General features: G+C 39.6%; 1 protein-coding gene across 3 annotated transcripts in view; it reads right to left on the minus strand.

Moving 5' to 3' along the window:
• Window positions 1–20,172, minus strand: part of RB1 (RB transcriptional corepressor 1) — a 462,098-nt gene that overhangs the window by 232,608 nt on the left and 209,318 nt on the right. For all 3 annotated transcript variants that reach the window (XM_030200484.1, XM_030200483.1, XM_030200482.1), the window contains 4 exons: window positions 16,172–16,228; window positions 16,049–16,080; window positions 14,297–14,373; window positions 7,630–7,832 (listed from right to left, as the gene is read on the minus strand). In XM_030200484.1, coding sequence (XP_030056344.1) covers window positions 7,630–7,832; window positions 14,297–14,373; window positions 16,049–16,080; window positions 16,172–16,228 — 369 coding nt within the window. The remainder of the gene's footprint in view (window positions 1–7,629; window positions 7,833–14,296; window positions 14,374–16,048; window positions 16,081–16,171; window positions 16,229–20,172) is intronic.

The raw sequence follows: 20,172 nt of genomic DNA on the forward strand, positions 1-20,172 counted from the left end.
AAAAGCGAAGAGGCCTTACCATTTCTTGGAAGGAATGAATAAACATGTCGATAAAGGTGAGCTGGGTTATGTAGTGTACCTACATTTCAGGAAGCTTTTGACAAAGTTCCTCATGAGAGACTCCTGAGAAAATTAAAGGACCATGGGATAGGAAGCAATGCTCTGTTGTGGATTAGGAATTGATTATTGGACAGTAAACAGGGGGAAAGGTTAAACAGCTATTTTTCTCAATGAAAGAGGGTGAATAGTGGAGTGCCACAGGGATCTGTACTGGAACCAGTGCTATTTAACATTTATAAATGATCTGGAAATCAGAATAAGTGAGGTGATTAAATTTGTAGATGACATAAAACTATTCAAAGTTGCTAAAACACATGCAGACTGTGAAAATTAGCAGGAAGATCTTAGGAAACTGGAAGACTGGGCATCCAAATGGCAGATAAAATTTAATGTGGACAAATGCAAAGTGATGCACTTTGGGAAGAATAATCCAAATCATAGCTACCTAATGCTAGGGTCCACCTTGGGAGTCAGCACCCAAGAAAAAGATCTAGGTGTCATTGTAGACAATACACTAAATTCTTCTGCCCAGTGTACGGCTGTAGCAAAAAAAAAAGCAAACAGGAAGCTAGGAATTATTAGGAAAGGGATGGTAAATAAAACCAAGAATACTATGTCACTTTTTTCTCCTCACCTTGAATACTGCGTTCAATTCTGGTCGCCATATCCCAAAAAAGATATAGCGGAATTAGAAAAGGTTCAAAGAAGAATGTCCAAAATGATAAAGGGGATGGAACTCCTCTCATATAAGGAAAGGTTAAAGTAGTTAGGGCTCTTCATCTTGGAAAAGAGACGGCTGAGGGGAGAAATGATAGAGATCTACAAAATCCTGAGTGGTGTAGAACTAGTAGAAGTGAATTGATTTTTACTCTTTCAAAAAGTACAAAGACAAGGGGACACTCAATGAAGTTACATGGAAATATTTTTAACACAAATGGGAGGAAATATTTTTTCACTCAACAAGCTCTGGAACTTGTTGCCAGAGAATGTGTTAACAGCGGTTAGTGTACCTGGGTTTAAAAAAGGTTTAGACAAGTTTCTGGAGGAAAAGTCCATAGTCTGCTATTGAGACACAGGGAAACCACTGCTTACCCTGGGATTGGTAGCATGGAATGTTGCTACTATCTGGATTTCTGCCAGGTACTTGTGACCTGGATTGGCCACTGCTGGAAAAAGGATACTGGGAGAGATGGACCACTGGTCTGACCCAGTGTGGCTATTTTTATGCTCTTATGTAATAGGAAGAGGAACATTTCGGCTTACTTTGCCTCTCTTTCCTACCCATCTGTTTTCCTTGTACCTGTATTTTATTTCATCTATTTATTGTGTCATTTATACCCCACATTATACAATTTGTTACTTCAATGTGGCTTACAATAGAGGTGCAAAGGTACAGATTGTGTCTGATAGTGTATGAATAGAGTGAGATTCATTTATGTCTGACAGACATATTGAGTGATTACATCTATGAGAGAGTTACATTGATAACAAATAATACACGCGTTTGTCGGCTCTGATTCTGGGATGCAAGCAAACGCAGGCACTAGACCGGTGCTAATGGCCTCTCGCGCCCACACTTGCTTTTGATCATCTGGGCCTAAATTAGTTTTCCTCCAGAAGCTGCAGAGCTCTATTTCAACATAAATGACTCAGGGCTATATGCACTAAAATAAATGAGCCAATAACGTGGGTTTCAAACTGGTTGTAGCCAGTTTAATGCGCAAGTAGTAAACCACGACATGCACAAAAGGGCATTGTCCTGTCACGGTAGCAGCTGATGAAAACGGAATGAGATGAGCAAATTAGTATTATAATGTGTACAAATCATATTACAATGAGATGCACTACCGTTTTCCGATCCCCTCACCGTGGAAAATCTAACGGGAGGTCTGCACCTCTCGTTGGGGCTGCTGTGAGGGAATCGGAAGGGAAAAAAAAAAGAATGATTTGCTCAGCCGCTTACTTGCCAGGCTTATGCTGCAGCACTCATCAGTGGAGAGGGAGGATTCTCCAGCCCGAAATGTTCTCTCTTCTCCCGTGAGTTCCCCAGGGGTTTCTGCTAATGGAGATTTGTTGTGGCAGGATGTTACTCTTGCTGCTCCTTTCGCTGGAATATTGAAAAACCCTGCCAATCACAGTGCATTTAGCTGACACCAGTGACAGCTAAACGCGCTGTGATTGGCTGAGAGAGACCTGGAGGAGGGAGCTGTGCCTTCTTCTTGGCATCAGCTCCTTGGCCGTAGAAACTCAAGCTCAGCCTCCTGCTTCCTCCTTCTGCCTGCCAAAATATTAACACTTAGTAGTAGAGTGGAGAGAATATTAGCTTTAGCTGTTTGTCTGCAACGATTATGGGGACAACTAGTTTTTTTTGAGTGAAGGATGTCCATAAAGGACGTCCTTGGCATGTGCAGAGCAGCCAGAATAACGCTTGGCTGCTCTGCGCATGCTCAGCTGGCCGACTGGCTTGTAAGGAAATCCCATGCAAATGAGCTAGCAGTGACCAGCTCATTTGCATGCGATTTCCTTGATGCATGCCTGTTTCTTACCGATTTGCTAAGGAATCGGTAAGGGAAGGGATTTAAAGATATTTTTAGTGCATCTACCCCTCAGTAGACAAAAAGCAGCAAACAGAAGGAGGAGGAGGAGGAGGAGAAGGAAGTGAATGAGTAGCAAAACATCATCAAACACAAATTGCTAATCACAGTGGGGGACAGGCAACATGTTTCCACACTACATCAGACAATTCCCTGCCCCATCTCATGCTTCCTGGCACAAGTTGTAAACACATCTACTGTCAGGAGTTGAAGAATTCAAGTGTATATTAAAGAAAGGTTGCTTAAACATGCCTACAGGTTTTACCGCCTTCTTTCTTCTATTAAGAGGACTCTAAAGTAAGAACAGTATTTGAAGTAAAATGCATAATTACAGCCATCATGAAAAATTAAAAAATATATTTTAGCTAACAGTATTAGTTCATAATGGATATAGCATTTACCATCAATGTCCTATCTACATTGAAAATATTTTCTCCAATTAGCGAATCAACATTTTAAAAAGAAATGGGTTTTCAATTGTTGTAATAAGATATAGCTAATTTGATAAGTTGACAGAGATTTTTCCAGTATTTTAAAAAATAAGCAAATCTGATGTAAGCCAAAAGTATGCCACTATAAAAAAAAAGGGTATTAACATAGAGCATACACACTTTCCAGCAGGGATCACTTGTATGAATTATTATATTTCAAAAGAATATATTAAAGCATTAGCAAAGTAGAACGTTTTAATACTATGCATCTAGTACTGGTACAATTTGTAGAAGCAATGGTAGCAATCTCACTGATGAAGTGACAGATGGCACAAAGCATATTTGAGAACTGCTGACCTCTTCCTGTGTAACATTCATTCCCCCCCCCCCCCCCCCCCCCCCCCACCCCAGTGATTCCATGGTCAATTAAACAGAGTTGCCTATCTCTAGCAGGAGTTTTCCTGAGTACAGCAGAATGTAAGTCCCAATGGATGGGTGACTTCTGATGGAGCACAGTGCAATGTAAAAGAGTAATTACCTCTTGAATTTTACAAAGCTCTCTAGGAAGGTCAACTGCACATTATGTGAGGCTTTCCATACTGGCATCATTGTTTGGGACTATGCCAAACTAGTAGCACTTGTTATGCAAACAGGTTTAGTGAAGACATATCCTGCTGTCTATTACAGGTGTTGTCAAGGTCAAGCAGAACATGAAGTCCTTACTGATGGGAATCCCCAGCTACAGGTTGTCTTTAGCAAAAGAAGGGAAACATGGTAAAAACAAAGTGTCAAAGGCAACTTTGTTTTTTTTTTTTTTAAATTGGAACAGGCAGTGGCATATTTATTCCAGGTGTGTGCACCCCATCAGACCCCCCCCCCCCTCCACACACAACCCCCCAGCACTCATTCTTGAGGTGGCGGCAAGTTCAGCTGCACTATTAGCAGTTGTGACATCAAGTGCATGGTACTGTCCCACATGCTATCACTCAGGCACACCTCCGCCCACTCATGCATGCCCAGATCCTGCCCATTCCCGCGTTAGGAGTGTACTCCAGAGGCTGCCTTTTTAAGCGCAGAAGACAGTAGCGTGGGTCTGCTACTGAGTAAACCCCAAGTTAGCTGTTTTAACGCAGCTTAGTAAAAAGGCCCCTATTTATCCTTTTAATTGGTATTATATTGCCCAGGCAGACAATTAAAAAAAAACACAAGCAAATGTAATACTGGCAGTTTTCACCTCTTAGAAATACAACTCTAACTGGTTAAGCTCTTACTCATATTAATACTTGCATTTTCTTGGAGCCAACAGAAACCAGATATACAAAATAATTCTACATTGTTTCAGCTTAGGTAATGTAGAAATATATTTTATGACTGACCAGTGCTTAAAATTAAACACGAGTACTACCTAAAACAGCTCTAGGTCGCAGTGAAGCTGGGTACTTAGCTAAAACGTCTGCAAACATATAAAGATTATTATTAGATTCTTGATATACTATGAGGCTCATTTTCAAAGCACTTAGCCTCCCAAAGTTCCTTAGAAACCTATGGAACTTAGCCTCCCAAAGTGCTTTGAAAATATGCCTCTGTGGCTCTCAAAGAGGAGCTGAGATCTCTGGTTCATGCAATGCAGCCAAGAAACTTCTAGAGTTAAAACTACCTTTCCTAAGCGTATATAGCATACTTTTCACAGTTTGTAGCTTTCTTGGTTGGATTTTTTTTTTTTTTTACATTTTCAGTAGGATGCACTAGGTTACAATTTATGAGACAGAACTCAAACAGAAAAGTAATTTCCCTTTTCACAGAAGTAAGCACATTAGTTTCAAAAACAGCAGCAATGTCTGATAAAAGCTGACTAATCAGAGCATTGTTAACTTTATAAAGGTCATCTGAAAGCACAGATCATAATTAAAATATGTATACATATCTTTTGGGAGTTCTGTTTTATCAATGCAAATACTAATGAAAATTCTATTGATCAATTCTGTACAATTTGTGCTAGAAAAGTCTAACTGCACTTAACCATAAAACTAATCCACTTGAAATATATGAACAGCAAAAATAAAAATTACCTTCAAAATAAGTGACAAAACAAAGCAATGTATAACATTAAATATAGCATCTTTATTACATTTCAAAGGGAAAAACAGCATCAGTGTGGATCCAAAGGTCTAAAAAAATTAAATCACATCTACTTAAAATATTTTTATGGTCTAGAAAAAGATGCCATAATTTTCAAAGTAAATTTAAATAAAATGTTGTAAGAACACTCACCAGTCATAGAGGATGACATTCGAAAACAGGTGGTGCTGGGTCATGTGGAGGAGCTGCACTAAACCTCTGCCCCTCATTAATCTTCCATTAGTGCAGCCTCTCTCTGCTAGAACAGGATGAGTTCTGGCAGCCCACATGCAGCAGAATGGTGTGGGCCACTGGTCTGGGACCATGGACTGCCCAATATTTAGCTCAACACAGAATGAACAGTTAGCATGGCTGACCTATCCTTGCACCCTCCAGGTCTGCTGCTCCAGTGCTAGCTGACCTATCCCTGCACCCAAAAGTTTTCAACTCGTAGGCTAGTACTGCAGATTTATTTGCATTTTTTTTCATCAAAAATTAAAGACCTGCATCATATTTTTTACTTCATCCCCTCTATCTGTAGATTGTGCTTCCTCTATATCACCTTTTAACACAACTCTTTAGGTTGGGCCTCTAGAAACTGGGGCTGATACAATGAGAAAGACGGTCAGCTTTCAATTTACTTAGTTTTATGCTGTATCTAAATTGTCATTTGCTAGACCTGCTGTTTTGTCCTCTTGATCCTTTTCTATCTCACTGGCTTGAAATTAGGAGTAGCCTAGTGGTTAGTGCAGCGGACTTTGATCCTGGGGAACTAGGTTAGATTCCCACTGCAGCTCCTGATTCTGGGCAAGTCACTTTACCCTCTATTGCCCTAGGTGCATATAAGTACGGTATATATAAGGTGGTATATCACGTCCCATTCCCTTTATAATGTCTGCACTAAATCTCAGACTTTCTACAGAAGTCCCCATATGCTGGAAGAAAGCAATTGTTTGCCCCATTCTGAAATTATAGACCTGTTTTGAATTTGCCATGTCTAAGACTGTAGAAAAGGGAGCATTTAATCAACTGCATAAGCACATGGTGTCATCTGACATTCTTCATTCTCACCAATCAGGCTTTTCTCCAGGTCACAGCATGAAAACAGTGGTAACCAGTCTACTTGGTGACCTCCATTTCATCCTTGATTGCAGGGATTTGTTTTAGTGATCTCACTTGATCTAACCTCTGCCTGACCTTGTGGATCACAACATGCTGCTAGCCAAACTCACTGATATTGGTATATCTGGTACTGTTCTCACCTGGTTTATAATTTTATCATCAGATCGTTTCTTCTCAGTCTATCTTTCACAGTCCCCCATCTGCATTTATGCCCCTATATGCAGTCCCTCAAGGATCGGTGTTATCACCACTGCTTCTTTAATATTTATCTATGTCCTTTGACAACTGTGATACATATTATGCAGATGGTATTCATCTTCTTGCTCTCACTGACTTCATCAGCCCAGATCTATCACAAATTCAATCCCATTTTGATGTTGTTAGTAGATGGCTATGTGCAAATAACTTAGTGCTCAATTGTTCAAAATCAGTTGCCTGTTGAATAACCAGTGGATAATCATCGCCCTCTATTACACTAACATTAGCAGGTATTCCAATAGCTCTAGTAGAGACGTTTCGGTATATTTGAGTCTCTTGATCAAAACAAGGGAGAAACCAATCTCTACATAATACAGCAATTATACTCTTAAGCCAGGCACAAATATTTGATCATGTGACCCATCTTCTAAAAACAGTGACTTTTAGGGTTCAGTTCAAGATTCTGACTTTAGTAAGTAAGACCTTCTATAAGGGCAATCTTCCTTAACATACCACACACTACTACGCAACTCCTACAATCAACTTTGGCCTGCAGATCGTTTGAACCTTTGATTACCAGGTTGGAGTTAACTAGAAATTCTGCTTTCTTTTTCGAAGGCCCTATGCTCTAGAATTCATTTCCTTTGCATCTTCAATGTGAGGCATCATTATCAGATTTTTTAAGGTAGCTCTGAAAAAGTATTTTTTATTTTTTAACAAGGCTTCTGGTGACCCCAGATCAGTGGTGTCTGCTTTCTCTGTACCTTTTTCTCATTTCTCTTTCCTGTTTGATTTATAGAATTCTGTTTCTTGCTTTGTTTTATCTGTATTGTACCTACCCCACCTTGATGACATATGTAGAATGATCACATGTTAAGAATGAACAAATGAACATATCACTTTGTTACTAGTCTCACACTGCATGAGATCAACGACACTGCAAGTCCACGATTTAGAAAATTGATGCAGTGCCTTAAACTTTGCCAGAAATCAAGAGACTTCCATATTGGTAAATCAACACCACCAGACAGGTATTGGGATAAGATTATGTTTGGTTTTTTGAAAACTGAACCCAGCTAAAAGAAAATTTTTAAGTCAGTACTTACAGGCTTCCACGCAAGACATTCCATGATTTGATGCTCACAACGTTCCAGATGCTTTATCATTGCTTTTGATAGGCTGCTTTCTGCTTTAATAAAGCTTTCAATCACCTTGTAGAAGTCAAAGGCTTTCAAGTCAAATACATATAGAATCCATGGAAATGCCAAATCTGTTTCTGTACTGGTGCCACTACTCTCAAAAGCACTCCCTGAAATAAAATGAGGATTACTATTAGTTCAAAAACTCCAAGAATCTAAGAGGGGCAAAAATGTGGAAAATGGGAAATTATACTCAAGTAGTAATATAGTACATACAGTATACATATTAGGGATGGGAAATCATTTCATATTAGTGTCATTTGTCAATAAGAGTGCGCACTTTTCTTAAAGAGTGTGCATTATTTGCGCATAGTTTGTATTCTTCCCAATAGTTTGCACAAGTGTGTAATATTGGCAAACAGTGCACACAATGTGCAAATAGTGCACACTCAACACTGATTTCCAGTCCGAAAAGAATGAACACAAAACAAAAAAAATCTGGGTGCCCATCCCTAATACATACACACGTATTAAATATTTTTGTTTGAACAGTTTAAAAAATGACAATTATATCAAAAGCAATTTTATAAAAGTGAAAATAAGCTAAACTAATTTAAAATGAGTCATAGACTATGACAATATATTTCATAACTATTAAAACAGGTATACAATCATATGTTCAACACAGAGCCTTATTAAATGAGGCTCAGTGAAGTAAACATATCACACTATGTAGTTTATAGTTTGAGGAATTTATTACTATACAAAAAGAAAACCCACTAACATAACTTTGTTTCCTTGGAGTGAAAAAGCAGCTTAGTGGTTAGATCACTAGAGCTGAGAACCAGTGACGCCAAGAGTCCAAATTCTCCTTCTCCTACAGATGCTCCTTGTAACATTGGGCAGGTCAATTTGCATTCCACTGCCTCGGGTACAACTTAGGTTGTAAGATCTCTGAGGAAAGGACCTATTTAATGTATTTGAAAAGCAACATGCTTGGAGCTCATGTTTTGCAAAGCTATGTAATTAAAATCCAGAATCTTACCAAAATGGTACCAGGAAAACTATAGCAAAACAGAATTTTCATTATTTTTTTGGTAATTCAACAAACACCTGGAGCTCTGGATATTTGGAAATTATTTGCTGAGAAATTATTCTCAAAATAGTTTTAGGAACAAAATTCAAGTTTTCATAGTTTCCTAATTCTGATTCATGCAACTATTCACTTATGTTCTGTTCAACTGGATCAATGCTCTGTTTCTAGTTTCTCTCCAGTTTCAGAATTGGTCTCAGCAGTAGTGTGACCCCTAGTATTCCATTTTTGTTTTGTGCTGGACTTCTGGTCAATGTTGCCTTTAAGACAACACTGTTCTGTCTTCAAAGCCTTTAAGCTGGTTTGGTTTTCAGAATACCCCTAAATGACTATGCATGAGAGATATATCTGCAAAGAACTGACACAATACATGCAAAACCTCAAGCATATTTATTACGGATATCCTGACAACCAGACTGGTTTGTGGCCCTGAAGGACTGAACTTGTGAGTGATATAACAGAGGTGGTGTCTGGTAAGGTTTGCTTCTTTGCGGATGATACCAAATCTAGGGTAGACACCTCTGATGGTTTGGATAGCATGAGGAAGGATCTAGAGAAGCTTGAAGAATGATCAGTAAATTGGTACTATGATTTAATGCTAAAACAAAAAAGCAGGTTTGTGAACTTGGGCTGCAGAAACTTAAGGGAATATTTATGTGCACAAAAAAAGACTGGGACTTGGGGATGATTATACCTCACAAGGCCAAACAGGTAGAAAAGATGACAGCCAAATCAAGAAGGATACTTGAATACATAGGGAAAGGAATGGCCAGCAGGACAAAGGAAGTGATAATGCCTAAGTCTCTGGTAAGGCCCCCATTTAGAGCACTGTGTGTAATTCTGGAGACTGTACCTTTAAAAAGATATGAACAGGATGGAGTCTGAAGAAGACCATTGACTATTTTAGTAGCCACCCTCTCGACAAAGTATAGCAGGAGACTCCAATATGTATACTTTGGAAGAAAGATGAGAGAGATATGTAAATATCTCCACGGCGCAAATTCATAAGAAGCGAGTCTCTTTCAACTGAAAGAAAACTCTGGAATGAAAGGGCATAAAATGAAATTAAAAGGGGATAGTTTCAGAAGTAATCTATGAAAATATCTCTTTACAGAAAGGGTGATGTATGCATGGAATGACCTACCAGTGGAGATGAAGACAAGCAAGTGTCAGAACTGCAAGCATTTTCAAAAACCATGGGTTTGAACTTCTTGCATACTTATGTCCCCCGTTAAGAACATTAAAATATCTGTTGGCACTAGAAAACTGTGTGCTTCTGAATTGTTCAGGTTGGTTTGTGTGCCACCCAGGTTTTGGGAGCAGCACTACCACGCTGCGGGGATCAAAGGTTAGCCTCCTTCTTCAGGCAGTTTAAGAAAACAGGGCAGCAACCTTCAGAAACTGTGAGCTACATGGTATGTGTTAATAAAAAAAAAAGTCTAATTCAGTCTCAGTGGTTTAATTCCCTTTGATATACTGCTTTACTTGCAACACAAATCAAAGCAGTTTACAATTTTTTTTTAAATCAGAAAAAGGAAAGGAACACCATAAGTGACATTATTTATTGTAGGGCATGATATCAAAGGTATGTTGTTGGTTTGTCTCCTGAATCAGCTAAGCATGAAACGGAGGCTCTCTGTTGAGCAAACCAGGCTATATTTTGCCAAATTAAGATAAGTGCCCTTCTGTAATTAAGTCCTAAATTAAAGGGACAAGTTATACTAATATAGTAAAGTAAAAGAAAAACCTACAAAACAAAAAAGTGACCATAAAAATGATTTACTTCAGGAGGTTTTTCTAGACTAATGAGGAAGCTTGCCTGGCATTCATATTGTAAATTACACCAGTGGAAGCCGAGCATCTGAAGTCTGTTCCTCCGTTAAATCAAAGAAGCAAGAATAAACAGGAGGTAGAGATACTTGTTAATTAGTGAGTTGATCAGCAAGTAGAAATAGTCATGTTGATTTAATTATGCATTGCACCAGTGGTAACTTTTATAAATTAATTATGTTCAGTTGAAAATAAATCTGTTGTCTCAGGCTGCTTGCTGTGTGAATATTCTATCACTATTACATTATTGCTACCAAGTATTACATATTAAGGGCATTTGCTTTAAACTTTGCTTTAATTTGTTTATCCAGTCCTTACATGCACATGGTGAATCCTAAGGGTGGTTGAACAATTAAGTATAAACTGTTATGTTTCTGACTTTACTTGTTTTGGAGTGCTTTGGGCCCTGCTAATCTGTACATCTGCTGTCTTAGCAGAGTACAGAAGAAACTGATTTATGTTACTTTTACTAGAATTTTTACTGCTTGTAAAATTGCTTGTAAAATCTCGCCTTCTTGGGGGGGGAGGGGTCATGGTGACTGTGGCACAGCAAAGGTTGGGGGGGGGGGGGGACAGGTTAGATTTCTGTCCCTGTGCAACTCTCTAATACAGAGGAGGTGGTTCTTGCTCCCAGCAACAGCTGTAACAGAGTAAAAGGCTGTAACTGAGGACTAGAGGGGAGGGGGAGGCTGACTGACTTGCTGGGGTACACGTTGAGGGCTTGCGGAGGGTGGCTGATGGGAGGGGAACAAGCTAAGAGAGCCTGGATGATGATAATGCAAGGGGGGAGAGAGAGAATATGAAACTGGGTGACTGGGTAGGAGGTGACTGTTGTCTATTTCTGTGTTCAGGAGTGCATTAAGGGCCTTTGGTGAAGGAATAAGAAAAGCAGCCTTGGTAAATCAGGCCCTAAAAGAGCTGGCGTAGATCTCAGAAAAGCTCCTTCCCTCTCATCTCTCCCCCTCTCCCACACACACACACTCCCACTCCTCATTTCAGTGGATAAAATGGTGACGGGAGGAAAGGGGTAGAGAAAGGTCTCAGCCCCTTGCTCATATGTTTTCAGGCTAGCTACTAAATCCAACAAACATTTGTCAAGGTCTAAAGGACAAGAAAAGTTGTGACAAGTACATAGAGCAAGGATAAAACAAGAACCTGAATAACAAAAAAGAACTACAGCACAGCCAGATAAAAATGGACTGAGACAAAGTCTAGATGAAAAAAAAACAAAAAACAACCCAGCCCCACATACAAACACAAGCACCTCAGAGGATGAACACTTAATGAGAAAATGGGATGAAACAAGTGAAAACACACTAAACAAAATAGCACCACTCAAAACAAAAACAAAATTAAAAAATAGGCACGTCCCTGGTTTAATGACAGACTATTACACAAAAGATACAACTGTGCACGAAACTTGAAAGAACATGGGCCAAAAACAAAACAGATATAAACAAAACCATATGGAGAAAAGACGTAAGAACATACGCAAACAGCATAAAGAAAATGAAAGCCGAACACTACAGAACATATACGAACCTCAAACAGACCAACACGAAAAAAATATTCAAACTCATGAACTACTGAAAAACCAGAACATATTGGCGACAACGGAAACACCACCAACTGCTGACGAGCTTGTACAAAATCAAAACAGCAAACAAGATCAACCCTTACAAAACCACAAACGTCACAGACTGCCTACAAGACTGCAAAACACACGACACCCACACCCCAGCAGAGAGAATATGGACCATTTTCAAACCACCACAACTAGACACAGTAAAGACACTAATGACAAAATAAGCGCGTGAATACTGCCTACTAGACAAATGCCCCAACTACATGATAAAAAACCCACCAGACGGGTTCGAGTACCATATACATCACATACATGTTTCAAAGAGGTCAATTTCCAACAAAGGTGATATAGTACTCACAATCATCCCCAAAAACACAAGTAGCAAAACCAGTGATATCACAAATTATAGACCAGTTGCCTCAATACCTCTACTGACCAAAATGAAGGTCTAATAACTCAGCAACTAATGGAATTCTTGACAAAATTCTCAATTTTTCATAACTCCCAATCAGGTTTCAGACCACAACACAGCACTTGAGACATTCATAACCACACTGATAATGAAATTCAGAAGCATAATATGCCAAGGTCAAAATGTGTTACTACTACAATTCGACATGTCAAGTGTGCTTGACTTAGTAGACCACACTACACTTATGACACTTCTCGACAACATGGGAATCAACGGGGCAGTGGCAACATAGTTCAACAGCTTCCTAAAGAACAGATCCTATATTGTAAAGATGTTCAACCAAATATCAGCATCATGGATCTGAGTGCGGAGCACCACAAAGATCGCCATTAATTGCCAATATTATTTAATGTAATGATGGAACCACTTGGAAAAAAACTGGAACAAATGGGCTCAACCCATTTATATATGCAGATGACATCACCATCTTCATACCTTTCCAAAGCAATATCACAAACATACAAGACAAAATAAAAAAAAAAAGGACTGGATCTCATAGAAGAATGGGCAAAAACCTTCAAACTCAAAATGAACAGAGACAAAACCAAATTCCTGGTACTATCCAGCCTGCACAACCTCACAGCCTATCAAAAATTCACAATTAATCTCCATACAAAATCAAAACACACCTTAAAATACTAGTGATCATACTCAACAAACACCTAACACTGGACAACCAAATATCAGCAGTAGCATCAAAATGCTTCAGAACACTCTGGAAACTGAGAAGGATAAGAGACTATTTCCCTAGGCAATCTTTCCGAATACTGGTCTAGTCAACGATACTATCGCAACTAGAGTACTGCAATGCTGCATATATAGGGTGCAAGGAAAACACACTAAAATCACTGCAAACAGTCCAAAACACGGCAGCAAGAATGATTTTCAAGAAATCGAAATACAAGAGAGCAACCCCACTGCTTGAATGACTACATTGGCTATCAGTCAAGGTAAGAATATTTTTCAAAGCTAGCACCGTAATCTACAAGATACTATTCGGAATGGCACTTGAATATATGCTTGACATGATCGAACTATCCACAAGAAATTCAAAACCACAAAAGAGAAACTACATACTCCTACATCTACCTAACTGCAAAAATACTATCTACACAGCAGGATTTAGCTACCTGGGTTCCAAATGGTGGAACTCGATACCAAAAACCATAAGAAGCATCACAAATCTCCTCCAATTCAGGAAAGACATCAAAATCTCTCTCTACAAAAAAAATTCTATAGCTAAACACAAAGATATCAGTGCCTCCTTTCAACACTGCCCCCTCAAATTTATATGAATAAACAACACCAAAACTCAACAATGAACTCAACAACCACAACCACCTTTTCCTCCTGAAATCTATCTCTTCAGAAACTATATAAACAACTACACAAACTGTGGATGCCCTCTCCATGTTACACAACACTACTGTAACTCCACCAAAATGTAAACTGTAAGTCACTTTGAACCAAAACTTGTTTTTGGATAATAGTGGGATATAAGAATGCATAAATAAGTGAACTGGAAATTCAGTCTGTACCTATTCTATTCATTTTTACCCTTTTAAGTTTACTAGCTAAAATTGTTGAATAAGATAAGCTCTAGTTGAGTATAAGCAACGCCCAAGCTTAAGTAAAAATCTACCGGTTCACTTACTGCCATATGTTGCCATGACAACTTCAACTGCACAGGCCAACAGAGATGTATGGAAGGCACTATTGTTTAGCAGTTTGCTGGAAAGTACAATGAGTCAATGTTAATTTTCAACATAAGTTACAGTCTCTGTAAAATTCTTTGAAAAACTACCAGACAGTGTAAAAGCCTTACGAGTTAAATAAGCTTTGGGATATATTAGAAAAAGATAAGATCATTTATTTCATTTATTCTAATTTCTAGTCTGCCCATAACATTCTAAGCAGTTTACAATTTAACTGTACAAAATATGAAAAAATATCATCAATTAAAACAATGCCAGCTAAAATACATCAGAACTCGACACTCTAAAAGCAAATCTAAAACATTATGACACTAAGAAAGAATCAAACAACAAAATACAGTATGGTTACCTATAAGATACAGAATTTATTTTCAGTGCTCATACGTGGGACAGGAATTTCCACAATTTGAGAAAAAATGTCCCCAAAAAGGAAGGCACAAAAACAGAAAGGTCTGCCGCGCTGAGGAGAGATTAGAAAACCAACCTCTGCTCTGCAGAAAACACTAGAATGCTGGTCCCATGCTTGAGCGTTGGGTGGGAAGGCACGCCGCATGCGCAGTGGGAGCACTGCCTCAAAAGTTTTAAAGTGACAGTGCACTATGGCAATGTCCACACCGGGCTCCATGGATGACATCACCCACATGTGAGAATATCATGCCTACTTGTCCTGAGAGAATTTATTTTTTTTTTAATTAAACATAATTGAATTGTGAAAAGATAAAACATGTGCGGACTGACAGTAGCCAGGGCTGAAGTCTTGATAATTCATGCTACTGCTCAAAAGCTTCCAATGTGTACTAATGTAACCTGTTTTGTTTCTGAAAAAAAAAAATCTGATGCTTTCTAAACAGATCCCGTAAGTCAGCACTATTAACTGGAAGACTTTAGCCAGGTTGGATGTTTTAATCTAACAAATGTCCAATAGGCATCGTTATTTGGGAGGCCATAAACTAAAGGGGGTCAATTCGAATCAGGGAGGGTTATTAAGGGCCCTGTTTACTAAGCTGCGCTGTAGGCATGCAAGCTTTTTAGCATGCACCAATGCTAGAGACACCCTTAGGAATATAATGGGTGTCTATCGTTAGCACACGCTAAAAAGTTAATGCGCCTACAGCGTGGCTTAGTAAACAGGGCCCTAAGACTGATACAACTATGGCAGGGGCGTAGACAGACCTTGGCTGGATGGGGGCGGGGGGCATTTTTTGGCTGCCGAGCCCGCCCCTCCCCCCCCCCCCCCCCCCGTCGCCAGGTACCTTTGCTGGCGGGGGTCCCCAACCCCCACCATCCGAAGATTCTTCTTCAGTGGCGGTCGACTCCGGCGCCTTCGCTGATGATCTGTTTCTAACTCCTGATGTCCTGCGCCGTGCACGTCCTTTATGTAGCCCCATGCAGGACGTCAGGAGTCAGAAACAGATCATCACACAGTGAAGCGCTGGAGTTGACCGGCGCTGAAGAAGACTCTTCAGCTGGCAAGGGCTGGGGACCCCCACCAGCAAAGGTACCTGGCGGCGGCGGGGGGTCGGTGGCTGGGAGGGGTCAAATGTAGAGGGAGCCAGGGCTTAATCTGTGGGGGCCCATGTCCCCACGTAGCTACGCCCCTGAACTATGGACTTAGGGAATTCAATTTTGAGCTACATACACTTTTACAATTCAGAAAATACACATTCATTTATTGAATTTGTAAAACATACCTAAAATTATGAACAGACAGTCGTTTTTCCTCCTAAAATGCACAAGAACATAAAATGTGAATGAATTCAAATTTCTTGGAAAAGTAAATTTTGCCAAAATGCAATAAATTCTTTATTACCTACCGACTTTAACATGGATTCCATGACTCTGTAGTACAACCGTACTCCAAGTTTATATCTCTATAAAAAAATAAAACATGAAATATTAAATTCTTCTCTCATTCAATCTCTTTCCTCCAACAATTACAGCAACCAAGGAAAGATATCCTATTAGGCTTAAACAAGCAGATCTCTAACACCAAGCCCTTGTGTTAGCCAAGGGACAAAGCTGTTGGGAATTAGGTTTCCCTTCCTTTCCAAACACGAATTACAATTCAGATATAGTGGGTAGGTCCCTTTCCCAAGCCTAAGTTGGGGCCTATGGCACCAGAAAGTGATGAGAGAGAGAAGTGGAATTTAAAACTTGGTTTCCCTGTTCTCAGCCTACTGCTCTAACCACTAGACCACACCGTTACTTCTGTTAAGCTTATAGTAATTCTTTGCCTTTGATAAGGATGCAAGAACTTCTCAAAATGGTAGCCTAAATCATAGTACAGTAACTGCAAAGTATATAATTACCAAGCTTCTCTACAATTTGCTTCAAAACAAGACAAACTATGCACTATATAAACCAAAAAAAAACTGCGTCAGTCCATAGGAAATGATACAAAAATTCATAGCAGAAAGCCATTAAAAAGTTGAAGGAGCTATTTAACACTCTGCAGTGTGCATGTTTCACTCTGCATCTGAGTGATATAAAACAGGAAAAATATGATTTTATGAAAAAAATGCATTTGGAAGCTCATTTTCAAAGAATGGAACTCTCCCCGTTGGAGTTGTTTGCATTTATTTTGTTTTTTTATTAAACTGGTTGCTGCACATTCGCGTCGCGGGCGGGAAGCCACCCGCGCATGTGTGGTGGGTCGGCCCGTACGGCGGAGCGATCGGGAGGGTTCCAGAGCTTTGGGGGGTTTCTTTCCGTCTTCTGGGCAGTAGGCTCATGTAAGAATATTGAGCCTGCTGTCCTCGGAGAATACCTGCTACAGGTATGTATCTTCATTTTAGAGAAAAAGTTTAAAAAGCTGCTATTCTTATCCAACAGCACACAGACATGTTTAAGACTTTATCCAGGCCCACTCCTGGCTTGACCTCCACTTCCAGGAGGTATTTTAGCAGAGGGCAACAAAGATGATATGGCCCTCAAAGGTGTAGGTACCATCCACCCTCCCACTCCTCCTAAACATCTTAGGGAGTTTGTTATTGCCAAAGAAAGCAGAGACTCAAAAGTCCCAGTCAGCTCCCCTGTCAAAACCAGGGACAAGATTTTAACAGGCTCCACAGAACATAACCTCAATCTCTATAATCATCCTAGATGACTACATTGTAGAAAGGAGGCTGAATTTTTTTTTCAGGTAAGGTGGCCCCTTATAACCTCAGTCTGGTGGGATCTAAACATTGTCCAGGAGGGTTACCATCTGCGATTAAAATGTGTTCCTTCAAATTTCCCATCAAGAGCATCAAATATAAGATCTCAGCATCCGGTATTGCTTACCAAGGACCTCTCTTCACTCTACGTTCCAATGTGGTCAAATGCATTTCACCATAGGAAAGAGGGAAGATATTTTATTCCAAGTACTTCCTGGTCACAACGAAAACATGGGGTTTCATCTCATCCTACACTTCCGGGCCCTGAACAAATATCTGGCCAAACAGGATGGTTACTTTGAGCACCCTCATTGCCATGATTCAAGGAGGAGATTGTATATACTGTCTGGACTTAAAGGATGCTTATACTCTCATACAGATACATCCAGATCACAGGTATTATGCCCTGAAGAGGACAGGTACAGATCAAAGTAGGGTATACACAAAAAGTAGCACATATGAGTTTGTCTTGTTGAGCAGACTGGATGGACCGTGCAGGTCTTTTTCTGCTGTCATCTACTATGTTACTATGTAAGTGTTTTGAAGATGAGCACCATAGTCACATTAAACAAGGGCTTATAATGTAAGCAAAATCTGAGGCAACAAAGGATGAAGTAACTTGCCCAAGGTCACAATGAACATAAATGGAAGAAGAAAGATTTGAATCTGGGTTTCTCTCAATCTTAGCCTATTGCTTGAACCAATGGGCTATTTTTCTACTATATTAACCTAGTTTCTCTCATAATATTTCTAAATGTGGAAGAGGAGATAGAGAAAAAAAATGAATAGCAAGTTAGCACACCCAAATACCTTTCAAAAATTTGCATGAAAATCCTGAAGAATCAAGTATACAAAAGCCACAACCACCACTTTACAGGAACTAAGTAAGCCCTAGTTTGGCACGAGTAAGCATGACAGGGATGATACAAAGGACTCACAGAATACCATCAAATGTTACTCTACCAAGAAAAGTTCAGAACATAATAGCCATACTGGATCAGACTGATGGCCCTTCTAGCCCAATATCCTTCACCCAACAGTGGCAAAACCAAGTCACAAGTACCTGGCAGAATCCCAAATAGTAGCAAGATTCCATGCTACCAATCCCAGGTTTAAGTAGTAACTTCCCCCATTTTTATCTTAATAGCAGATAATGAACTTTTCCTGTTAAAACATCCTCCAACAATGAGTTCCGGAACTTAACTATTCATTGAGTGAAAAAATATTTCCTCCTATTCATTTCAAATATATTACCATGTAACTTCATGGAGTGTTCCCTAGTCTTGTACATTTTGGAAGAGTAAACAATCATAAGTACATAAGTAGTGCCATACTGGGAAAGACCAAAGGTCCATCTAGCCCAGCATCCTGTCACCGACAGTGGCCAATCCAGGTCAAGGGCACCTGGCACGCTCCCCAAACGTAAAACATTCCAGACAAGTTATACCTAAAAATGCGGAATTTTTCCAAGTCCATTTAATAGCGGTCTATGGACTTGTCCTTTAGGAATCTATCTAACCCCTTTTTAAACTCCGTCAAGCTAACCGCCCGTACCACGTTCTCCGGCAACGAATTCCAGAGTCTAATTACACGTTGGGTGAAGAAAAATTTTCTCCGATTCGTTTTAAATTTACCACACTGTAGCTTCAACTCATGCCCTCTAGTCCTAGTATTTTGGATAGCGTGAACAGTCGCTTCACATCCACCCGATCCATTCCACTCATTATTTTATACACTTCTATCATATCTCCCCTCAGCCGTCTCTTCTCCAAGCTGAAAAGCCCTAGCCTTCTCAGCCTCTCTTCGTAGGAAAGTCGTCCCATCCCCACTATCATTTTCGTCGCCCTTCGCTGTACCTTTTCCAATTCTACTATATCTTTTTTGAGATACGGAGACCAGTACTGAACACAATACTCCAGGTGCGGTCGCACCATGGAGCGATACAACGGCATTATAACATCCACACACCTGGACTCCATACCCTTCCTAATAACACCCAACATTCTATTCGCTTTCCTAGCCGCAGCAGCACACTGTTCTGCTCTAGTCAGGATTTTGTAGATAAAGTACACTAAACAATCTGAAAACCTTCAGGAATTTTAAATATGATAGACTGTTGAATTTGGAAGTAGCAGTAAAAAATATTTTCTGCTCAAGGGCAGAGATTGTGATGGGACTGGAAGTCTATTAGCTCAATTGCTCAAATTTTCATTTTCAAAGCCCATGGTCTTACAAAGTTACAAATGCTTCTATGCAACTTTGTTAAGTCTATATGCTTTGAAAATGAATGAAGCTGGCAGAGTCCCCAAAGGAAATAATTCAAAATTTCACAGATTATTTTAGTTCTGTGTACCAGTCTAAATTTTCCAGTGCTATTTCAGATTTTCATGCCTTTGTGTTGTAACATGCACTAGACTGAAAGCTTGGCGAACAGCTACAATTTCTGAAGTTCAAGCTGCTATTACCATTATATTTTTATCAGCAAGCCAGAAACACAATACATCCCATTACAAAAAAAGTAGCATCAATGTTAACTGTGTAACATGTTTAGCCTCCAACCACCCTTCCTTCCCCCCCACCTACTATTTCTAGACCTCAAACTGATCTGACGTCTTGGTCTACAAACATTACCTCTTTGTAAGGGAGTTTATAGGATGCTG

This window comes from Microcaecilia unicolor, chromosome 4, assembly GCF_901765095.1.
Source record: "Microcaecilia unicolor chromosome 4, aMicUni1.1, whole genome shotgun sequence".
NCBI lineage: Eukaryota > Metazoa > Chordata > Amphibia > Gymnophiona > Siphonopidae > Microcaecilia > Microcaecilia unicolor.